General features: G+C 31.9%; 1 protein-coding gene across 1 annotated transcript; it reads left to right on the forward strand.

The window, feature by feature from the left end:
- Positions 1-1,579: 1,579 nt before the first annotated feature.
- LOC135957986 (venom carboxylesterase-6) lies at positions 1,580-11,779 on the forward strand. Its single transcript, XM_065508837.1, has 7 exons — positions 1,580-1,850; positions 9,743-9,886; positions 9,958-10,500; positions 10,568-10,915; positions 10,978-11,149; positions 11,221-11,356; positions 11,419-11,779. Exons 1-7 carry the CDS (start codon positions 1,590-1,592, stop codon positions 11,624-11,626), a joined length of 1,812 nt encoding a protein of 603 aa, XP_065364909.1. The 5' UTR covers positions 1,580-1,589; the 3' UTR covers positions 11,627-11,779.

Genomic DNA, 11,779 nt, shown 5'->3' on the forward strand with positions numbered 1-11,779 from the left:
TTATATTAATGAATATTACATTAAAAAAAAAATTTTGGAAATTAACCCTGTATCTCCTTTGGGTCAAAATGACCCAAAAACTGTATTATCGCCAAAATTAGAGAAAAATGCAAATTTTTCAGTTTTTGAAAAAATTCTGCTATTAAATTAATACTTTTGCAATTGAATGCAAAAGAATCGAAATATGTACATAATTATCGTTGTAATGAGATATGAATGACTAAATTTGGTTAAAAAATGTTAAAGTTATTACAAATTCGCCAGACCATTAACGTGTTTCAGGCCAATTGAACAAAAAAATTAGGAAAAAAGTTAAGATATTTCGAGAAAAATTAAAATAAAAGCTCATTTTTACTTAAAATATGTCCATATTTACTTGTATATGAGTTTTTGTCTTCGTAGGATACCGTTAACCTATTCGCAAATATGACCAAAAAGTTCAACATTTTTTAACGGCAGTTTTAAAACTCCATTTTCAAATTTTTAAAAATTTTGTTAAACAAATTTCAGAATTTTCCGATCATCACATTGGGGTTTATTGAGATTAAAATAGGGAATAAAAATATGAAAAAATTATGTCAATACCTCTTACAGTTTTTCTGTACCTGCGATTTAAATTTTGCGATTTTCAAGAAAAACTAATTTTTTGTCTGTTATAAATTTTAAGTAAAACTTATTCATAATATTATAATCCTAGTAATTTTAAATATGGTCTGAAAGTTTTACTAAAATCCGAAAACGTTAACCCTTAAATCGTGAAGGTCAAAGGTCAAATTTTTCAATATTTGGAATTTCTAATGAAAAGATAGCGAAATGTTATATATTTTTGGGCCGATTTTAATGAAACTTGATAGTGCATAAATCTGCTAAAAATTTTAGTATATACATAAAACTCAACATAAATAACTTTCATATAGACCTAATTTCATTATGATCGGTCCATATAGCTCCCATATAAGGCCAACTTTCGAAAATCACTCACGAATATAAATTAATAACTTAGTGTAGGGTATTATATGGTTGGGCTTGACTTTCTACTTGATATTTATTTAGAAACATAATTGAACAAATGTAAATGTCAGTGCCAGCAGGGTAATAAAATAATTAACAATATTCAGTTATTTTGGTAATAAAAAATACATAATTTCTAACGGATTATTATTATTCATTTTCAATATTAACCAGTAAACAAATTAATGCACATCAGCTAATAAAAAGACCTAAAACTAGTTTAAACACTTTAAATTGTTAGTTTAGTGTCAATAAAGAATTAACGAAAAAAAAATGCTCAAATGGCTAGTTTTACAATAAACAAATTTGTTAATTAATTAGTTAATATTTCACAAATACAAAAATCTGAAAATTAAGCAACTCACTCACATACATATACAAACAATGTTGAATGAATACAGCTTGAGACACAATGTAAAGCCCCAATAATCAATAGCAGCAACAAATACTACAAATAACAGCCACAACAACCCAATATAACAATTTGTGTTAGCCAAGATTTTTCAAAAAGTTAATATTAAACGACGTCTACATCCAACTGCAAACTTCAGTCTGAGTTCTAAATACGATAACGCAAGATGTCCAATACTCGTACGGATCGGCACGCGCGACATTTTAACTTTTCTTACATTGTTTCGATATTCGTTGTGACGCTCTGTTTGATTTTACAAAATGATTTTAAATCGTGTGAAGCTCGTACTTCAGCTGTGCTAAAAGTTAAACTACCACATGGTGGCGTTTTGGTGGGTCGTCATTTGTTGACCCATTTGGGACGTTCTATGAGAGCATTTATGGGAATACCTTATGCCAAACCACCAGTGGGAGAATTACGTTTTAAGGTGTGTGTGTGTGATAAAAGTTTAATTAATTCTTCTTAAATATGAGTTTGCTTAATTCACTGGTAACCTCAAATTATCTAAATATCTGTTAAAACTATAAACTGTGACACTGTGTTCAATGATGAATTCAAATTTTAATTATATTTTAATTACAGAAAAATATTACAAAAAAATACTAATGAGGTCTCATTTGTTTTACAACTTACATATTTATTTGCAAATGCAATTACTATAGTAATAACGATGTGAATGAAGTAAATATTAAATGCGTGTTTTAGCAAACAAAGAATAATAAAATTAAACAATTAATTAAATAATATACAATTACATAGTTTCTTAATTATAGTTATAAATAAAAACTGTGATCATTTTAACTTTAAAAAAAATATTGTATTTACTTGAAAATACTATTGTAAATTTTTGTTAATTGTGTTAAAATTACATACAAAAAGTTTCTTTAGCACGTGTGAGAAATTATCACTTGAATTGCTGCATTTTACATTTAATTTATTTACTAAACTACCCACAAATTATTAAAGATGTCCCCGGTTATTAACCCTGCAGTTAGGCAAGTAGTCAATGAGTCCCTATAGACAGTAATTGTCACTAATGTCCGATCAATTGGTTAACTCAAATTTATATTTGTTGGGTCATTTGACACGTTTGTGCTCCTTGTAGTATAGAGAGAAGTCAGTTGGTTACTTTATACATCCCAGGTAATCTAGTGTGAAGTCAATTGTCACTTAAGTGTCTCTAAGTAATCTAGAGTGTAGTCACTTTAAACGTTTTGTGAGTAATTCGGCAAACTGATTTTAAACAAATTGTGTTGATATAATTCTCATACAGTTTATTTTCCTTTAGCTTAAGTATGCTGATATCAATTGTCTCTTTAGTATCTCTAAGTAACCTATAGAGTAGTCTCACTTTAAACGTTTATTTTGTACTGCACTTTTTTCCTCCATTACCCCACTTAAGGGCATTTGGCTTCCACAAAGCATCTCCATCTTATACGAATTGTTGCTGTTGTTTTTTTTCGCGTATTTCCCATGTAATTATTTTAATATCGTGCGTCTCCATGTACGATGTTGCCATTAGATCCATTGTTATTGTTTGTATCAGTTTAAACGGTTGTTGTTCCAGCTAAGTAGATGATTGGTCTGCTGTAGCGAGTCCTCGGATACATGTATGATGTGGCCATAAGGATTCAATCGTTTGTTATTATTGCTTTGTGTCAGTTTCGTTGATCAGAAGTTGTTCCAGCTAAATAGATGATTGGTCTGCTGTAGCTGGTCTAGGATAATGGTGCTGCCATCTGTCGTTGCCTAGAAACAACGCCCTCTGTGTATTTGGTGTAGTGAAGGGGAACCTTGCTGATCTTTGATTCCTACCTTTTTCTCCCAGGGGGTGGCGGGCTTCCTGACCGTTTTTTCCATGATGTTATCCTCTTTTCCAGGTGGAGGAGTGGTCAGGGGGCTTCTTGGATGGATTGTTTAGAGGGAGGTTAATTTTAAAAACTAGAAAACCATGATTTAAATTTTTCGTCCTTTGCCAGGGATCGAACCTGGGGTGCTTGGTTTTGTAGGTAAGCACTTTAACCACTACAACATGCCGTACTGCACTTTAAAAAGTAGTTATTTCATCCACCTGAAGTAATCTATTCGACAGTTGTCGGATGAAGATTTGTTTACAAGTACTCGGTTATTGAAATGTCTATGATATGTCTTTTTGACATAATTGAGTATTTGAGATCAATTACAACACGAAAATAATAATCATATACGGACACCACTACGTGATAAAAGACAAAAAAAAGACCCATGTCTCCCAGTTTTGAAGAATTCTTGAAGATGAAGTGTGTTTGATTTTATATGTTCACAATTTCTTTATAGTTCTTTAGGACAAGTGCTACAACTTTACCTCAGAGAGTAAATCAAAATTCCGAACTGTTTACAAGATATGAGCCTGAGAAAATTATCACTTTTTTGCAAAAACGACACCGAGGGCCCAAATCTTTGGGGACCCATAAAAAAAGTGCATGACTTTGGGCAAAACTGGGAGACACTGGTCTTTTTTTGGTCCTTTATCACGTAGTCCATGACTCGAAAAATTACACACAGTGTTAGCTTGCACCTATAGGTAGCAAGTAAGATAACTGACTGGACCCGCTATCTGAAAGTCTCATTGTAATCCAAAAGGGTCAATAAAACATGTACTTGTTAGATATGTATCTATTTGTCACCCTAAATTATAGGTAAAATCACTAGTTTGGTTCAGTCTCCTAGAACTACTGGTGGGAAGTGTTTAAAACCTTAGTTCCATTGCTAACATTTTCTTCTCGATTTCGACCCCTGGTCATATATACGTCGTTCCATATTATTTTGAAATATCTATCATTAGATATCCATATTGTCTATATTAATGACTTAGTAATCCAGATATATATCAAAAACAGGCAAAAATCCAGGTTGTCCTGGTTTTTCCCTTGTATCTCAGCTATAGCGGCTCTATTGCGGATATATTGATGTATGAATCATGTATGTAAGTTATTTGGAGGCTTCGGAAAGTCGATTTCAACATACAGACGCTCTAACGGACATGACTATATCGACTTCGCTATCTAAAACGATCCAGAATATATATACTTTGTGGGGTGGCAAATTAAAAATATAGAAATTACAATGAATGATTTTATTTGCAGCTGTTTAAAATACCTTTTTTGAGCTGTTTGATGGTCTTATTTTGAAGAGTCGTTTGTTGACTACACAGAGAAAACAGATTCGTGATAGCAACCGAATTTGTTGCCAATCGAATGATTCTGTCTTAGTGACCGAATTTTATAGTTGTGGCTACAATATTTTGAAAGGGGTAACTAAGATTTGGTTGCCTCAACTGAAATTCTTCTTTATCAACTGACTTTCTGTTGTTAGAACTGAAAAATTCTATGTGTGCAACCGAATCATTCGACTGGCAACAAATTCGGTTGCTATCACGAATCTGTTTTCTCTGTGTAGCGAAATTGTTTCAGAATCATCAAGATTAGCTGAGATTGATGTATTCTAAGCAGTGCTGTCTGATTTTTCCAGATTTGTAGTATAATGCATGTTAATATTGTTTAATATTGGAATGTTTTAGCTCATATTTCTTAAACATTCTGTTAGATTCTAGAACAGAAAGAAATCCATATCCACTAATGTATCTAAATCGTAAATTATTATGTTTTATTGAACTAAAAACAAAAGCGTTTTACATCAAAGATTTTGTTATCCTCACAATATCATTTTTCACATTTTGCTTCTAGCATTTATAAATTTCTTAACTAATAATTACCACATTTATAACATATAAAAAACTACACGCGTTAAACTATTACAAAATGAATAATATTATTCCAAGATTTACCGCATAAATTCTAAATTAACAAATACTTACTAAGTATGTCTATAAAATTTCACGGAAAATTTCTCCCGCAAAATAAACAAGCAATTAATTTGCAATAAATAGTGCACGTTTTTACTACAAATTTCTTTTTGTATTTAACATTTTTGTGGAATATTTAATATTTAGATAGGGGGTAATCACCGCAAATAAAAAACATCTCAATAACATTGAATTTAGTTTTGTATCACGGAATCGTATTACAACTGTGTGGGAATTACGGGAGTGAATAATATTTGAGTATGTCGAAAACTCTAAATGAATAAACAACTACACCATTTGCAATTGTATTTCTAAAGTTTCGAATAGTATTTCAGAAATTTCAATTTAAATTCAAAAATTTACGATACAATTCAAATTTGAATTTCAGAATTTTTAAATTCTCCCTTTGAATTTCAGAATTTTCCTATTGTGTTTTTCCATTTTTATTTACATATGTATATTTCAGAAATTTTAAAAATGCTTTCACATTAGAAATTCACAATTATATTTCAGAAATTTTAAATTGCATTTCAAAAATTTTCAATTATATTTCAGAATCTTTAAATTGTATTTCAGATTTTTATATTTGTATTTCAGAATTTTCTAAATGCATTTCAAAAATTTTTAAATATAATTGGAAATTTCTGAAATAGAATTTAAAATTTTATAAATACAATTCGAATTTAAAATGTCTGAAATGCAAATTGAATGGCATTTGGAAATGGTGTAGAAATAATTTAAAATTTTTGAATTATATATAAATATTTAGCAGAGTAAGATTTTTGCTAAATGAATAAATTTACATAAAATTTGTGTTTTGAATAAAAAATAGTTATATTTTTAATACAAATAAAAACTTTTTATGGTCAAAATAAAAAGTAAACAAAAACAACGTGCAAAATATAATTGATCAAGCCTGCTATCTGACATACTCTATGAAGTTCATATTAATGAACACAAAAATCTCTGGCCTGAAAATAAAAATCAAGTTTTTTTTTGAACTTGAAATAAAGTTTTAAAAAAACAACTTAATCGTCTTGAATCGTCCAATGATTCTTTAAAAGTTTCTTACATTTGTTTCTTTGTTTTCAAGTTCGGCACTAAATCGTAATCAAATGTTTTTATGCTCAACATCCAAAAGATGGAGGGTATATTGATCGTAGACCCTGAAAAATATATACATATAGATAGGGAAGGACCTGGTGTGATGAAATTTCCTCTGTTGATCAGAAATGTTTGATATTGAAAATAGGGCAAAATCGATGTCAACAACAAAATGTCCGTCCTACAGTTTGTGTCAAAATATATAACAAAATTTGTTCATTGTGGGATTTTTTTAAATTTTAAGCTTTTATTTTAAAACGTTTGTACAAAATAAATTTATTCAAAGTATTGGCCATTGTTAGCTATGACATTTTCCCATCTTTTTGGCAACATATGGATTTAGAGACCAAGAACGAATCAAGCTAATTTAGGATACTCTGTTCTGAAGTGAATCGTATCCCAGAGAGAGAGCGGTCTGCATTGATCGAATTAAATAGTATTCGAACGGTGCAAGGTCTTGACAATTAGGCAGGTGAGGCTAAACTTCCCAACCACTTCATTCTAAATAACAGGTATTGCAACATGTGTCCGAGCGTTGTCATAACGTAATATTACGGTTTCATATCTGGCCGCATATTCTGGGCGTTTTCCGACCTTTTCCCATCTTTCTGGCAACATATACATTCTAAGCCAAAATAACTGCTCTTTTGAGGCCAAGAACTAATCAAGCCAATTTTGGATATCCAAAGTGAAGCGTGTCCCAGAGAGAGCGTTCTGCATCCATCGAAAGAAATAGTTGTCGGAAGGGGCAATGTCTGGACTATAAGGCGAGTGAGGTAAAACTTCTCAACCTCTTCATTCTTAATACTTTTTAACAAGTATTGCAACATGTGGTCTAGCATTGTCAACATTTTTTGGCCAATGCTTGCTTCAAGCGAATGTGTTGCGTTCGGTAGAGGTTTCCTTTGATGGTCTGGGCAGATTTCAACAGCTTATTATAGATAGGACCATTTTGGTCCCACCAAATACAGAGCATTTCCTTATCGCCATGAATATTTGGCTTTGGTGTTGATTCGGCTGGTTGGCTGGGCTCTCTTACGCTTCGGATTATCATAATGGATCCATTTTTCATTGCAAGTAATGATTTTCTTTTATAGTGTTGAAGCAGCATTTCAGACATGGTTTCAAGGTTCTCAGCTTCAATTCGTATGGTACCCAATATCCCTGCTTTTGGATGAATCCTGGTGCTCGAAATGTTTAGGAATTGCCCCCAATTCTTGGTCTTCAAACTTGTTTGGCTGGCCAGGTCTATGTATTCCTTGGAAAATCACAACTTCTGAACCGCATAACCCATCTCTCGCACTTTGAAACTGATGAAACACATGCACTATAAGTTTCGGTGAGCAATAGGTGTGCAAAACTGTAGCTTTTTTGGCACATTTTCCTAGAAATTATATCTTTTCAAAGTTTGATGGCGGAGTAACAAGAATCTCAAATTGCCAGGTTGTCACACGTCGATTCAAGTTAGTCCCAGTCGACCTATATCATCATATAGGAAGCTGGGACGATTGAACCTTGTTATTAAAATTAAGAGTGTTAATGGTACTCCACCAGTTGATACTGTTACGCTTTAACCTTTTCAAAACGTTGGTTTATTTCCTGTAAATAAACCGGACACTTTTGATTGCAAATAAAAGCCGTTTAGTAGTTTAAAAATTGTAACAACTCTTTATTTATTTAAAATGTACAACAACCACAGAATTAAAAAGTCACTCAATGTTTTTTATACACGTTTATAAATTCGCAAAAACACAGACACACTTTATAATGTACACGAATTCACTTGAAAAATACAGCACTCTGTTGATGTTTATTCGAAAAGCGTCTCTGATAAAAGGCCCAACTATAATATGCATAAACTAGCTTAAGTCAGCTTAAGCAACTGTGCGAATACATATAAAATGTATGTGACAAACTATAATGTACTTAAGAGAGTTTCGTCAAGTTTCGTCAAATTTTATTTGCTTAAGCAAAGTGCGAAGCTGGTCGCACATTCCGTACGGAATCAGCTGTTTGTTTATTTTATACAAAGAAAATAGAGAAATAAATGAAAAGGATGAAGAAAATTAATTTATTTTGATAAAATAATAAGAAATACGTATTTTTTTAATTGCATGTTGCACATAAATGTGCAAATGGAGCTAAATTGTTTTGAATGCACGTAAGTACATTATGGTCATCTAAAAGTTTCTTCGGATTTTCTTAAGCATTTGACAGTCTTTTCGTTCGGTTTTGACATTAACTTAAGCTAACTTATGCACATTATAGTTGGGCCTAAACTCACTAACGACTGCAACCTCTGTCACTATTTATAACACTGCCATCTGCTCTCTAGATTGCTCTTTAACTGTCTAGAGCTTTCTAATACATACACCATCTGTGGTGTACTTTCTACAATGTTCTTTAACTAAATATTCGAATTCGAATATACGGTCGCAGCAAACAGCGTTGCCAACTTACGATCAATGGTCAACTGAAAGCTTTTATTCAATGTTAATAATGCCCACAGATATATTAAAGTTTGGGCACTGCTATTTGATAGCATTATGCAACTTTAAATCAGCGGTTAAAATCGTTATATTTGAATTCAAGTACAATTTCGTAACAATTCGTTGAGTTTTGAATTGTACTCCATCAGTTCACGATTTGATTTTTAAACGGTACTTCACCACTAACGACATAAATTAAAAGATACACGGTTATTGCAAACGACGTAGAACCGGAACCGTTGTACGAAGCATAGACATCACACACGTGCCAGACATTTCTCTTTTATTTATATAGATTAATTCTTAGGGCACTGCTATTGATATGATATTGACCGCGATCCAGTATCGCGATATTTATTGAACGTGTAGCATGCAGTATTGATGGATCGCGATCTAAATCGCAGTATAACCTAATTTTGCGTGATCCTTTACAATGGCTCGCGATCCAAATATCACAATATATATTGAACGTGTAGCAGTGCCCTTAGTTATTTTTAGTTTGAAACTTATAAAACTACATACTTATTTTCTCTAAAATGTTTTACACTTTTTATTGAATAGAGCTGATTATCTAAACAGGTCTGGATATTCGGTTTTATATTATGCATTAATTAATTGTTTAGGAATTCTCAATATTGTTTATTTTATTGCGGTATTTTTATACAATGTTTGAAATTGTTTAAAACATGAACCTACATGAATGTTTACTTTTCTTAATAAATTGATCCACTTTATTAATTATATGGCAACATGATATGTTTACTTTTCTTAATAAAATGATCCAATTAAGTTTTATTAACAAAAGAATAACATAATTAATATACAAAACTAAACGTTTTTAATTGTTTAAATAATGCTGATCAAATATTAATATTTTTCTAGTCTCCTGTGCCCTATGGACCTTGGAAAGGTGAAAAACAGGTTATAGAAGATTCTCCTAAATGTAGGCAACGCGATCCTTTTAGACGTGATATGGAAATTGAAGGCAGTGAAGATTGTTTATATATAAATGTTTATACACCAGAGGTATGAATTATCTTTTACATTTTGTAATGCTTTTCAAAAAATCATAAAATATTTGCTTTATATTTCTCAAGGTCCCCAATACCAAGGAACCCTTACCTGTTATGGTATGGTTCCATGGCGGTGGTTGGGAATGTGGTTCTGGCATTAGCAGTTTCTATGGACCTGATTTCTTGCTTAATCATGATATTGTTTTAGTATCGGCCAATTTCCGTTTGGGCCCATTAGGTTTCTTAAGTACCGAAACTACAGACTGTCCCGGTAACTTTGGTTTAAAAGATCAATTGGAAGTTTTAAAATGGATACAAGAAAATATTGCCGCATTTGGTGGCAATCCCAAGAGTGTAACGATCTTTGGTGAAAGTGCTGGAGGTGCCAGTGTCACATACCACATGTTGTCACAAAAATCTAAAGGTCTTTTCCACAAAGGTATTGCCCAATCGGGAACATATTTTAATCCCTGGGCCCAGCCGGCTCACAGAGGTGTACCGGCACAAAGAGCTAAGAAAATGGCCAAACTTGTGGGCTGTCCCAGTGATGGTGATTGGCCTAAGACCCTGGAATGTTTGAGAGAAAAGCCAGTAGATGATATAGTGGCTACAGTTTATGACTTATTTGTAAGTACATGCTTTAATTTACTTATTTTTTAAATATGTATGTTAATCATTATATTATTTCTTTAAGGAATGGGACTTTGATCCTATGATACCTTTTCCACCAGTGGTGGAACCTGAACACCCAGAAGCTTTTCTAACTGTTTATCCCAGAAAAGCAGCACAACCTCATGGTTTTGGATTGCCTCTTATGATTGGGGCCACTTCTGAAGAAGGCTTATTGAAGACGGCTTCTTTATTAAATATTCCTGGTTTGCTGGATGAATTTAAAGAGAAATTCTATGATGTTTTACCCATTGTGCTCAATTATGATCATTTATCTCAAGCTGAACAGACGAAAGTTACCGAAGATTTGGAAAACTTCTATTTTAGCAATGGCCATAATTACAACAGAATTAATCATCAAAATATTACAGATGTAAGTTTTACCCAAAAATTATAAAATTTTAATTCGCATTAATAAATTTATTTTGTTTAAAGTTAATGTCAGATGGTTGGTTTATTGCTGGGGTGGATGAGTATATACGTTTACGTCTTAAAAGTTACAAAGCTGCTCCCAAAAATGTGGCTCCCACCTATGTGTACTTATTTGAGCATAAAGGAGCGGCCAGTTTTTCGGAACTATTCAAAGGAGGACGAGAAATGTTTTATGGTACAGAAGAATACACATTAATTTTTATATAATTTTGAAATTATTTTAATGAGTTTATTTTCTATATTTAGGCGCTTGTCATGCTGAAGAATTACTATATTTATTCCCTATAGCTCGTGAACTATTCGTTAGTGCTTCGCCCACTAAAAATGATTTGAAAGTAAGAGATATTATGCTTTCATTATGGGTTAATTTTGCTAGAACTAGGTAAATTTAATTTAATTTCTACTGAAACAAATATTCTATTAAATAATTACTTTTATTTACAGTAATCCCACCCCACCCGACAGTAATTTACCTAAATGGTCTGCTACTAAAGATTATCCAGTAGTTTTTGCCAAAATAGGCAACAAAAACGAAGAAGACTCAAAACTTTTCCAATTCGATGAGGAACTTTATCAAGATAGAGTTGATTTCTGGCGTAACTTAAATCCTCACATTCAGGCTAAAGATTTTCAATTGAAAAATGAACTTTAAAAGCAAATTGGCATCCACTTTGTTAAAGTACCTACCAAATCATTATTAAATTTATTCTATAAACATAAGTACATAATCATATCATATTTTGTAATAAAAAAACGTTTTTATTTTTTTATGTTAAAAAAATTAAGGTGGTTTACTTACATTTGT

This window comes from Calliphora vicina, chromosome 4 (assembly GCF_958450345.1).
Source record: "Calliphora vicina chromosome 4, idCalVici1.1, whole genome shotgun sequence".
Taxonomy (NCBI): domain Eukaryota; kingdom Metazoa; phylum Arthropoda; class Insecta; order Diptera; family Calliphoridae; genus Calliphora; species Calliphora vicina.

Bases quoted from the DNA above. Each gene is read 5' to 3' on its own strand.
- LOC135957986 (XM_065508837.1), top strand. From the start codon at position 1,590: ATGTCCAATACTCGTACGGATCGGCACGCGCGACATTTTAACTTTTCT. The intron at 10,501-10,567 runs GTAAGTACATGC...TATTTCTTTAAG, and splicing joins CTACAGTTTATGACTTATTT to GAATGGGACTTTGATCCTAT. The intron at 11,357-11,418 runs GTAAATTTAATT...TTTTATTTACAG, and splicing joins GTTAATTTTGCTAGAACTAG to TAATCCCACCCCACCCGACA.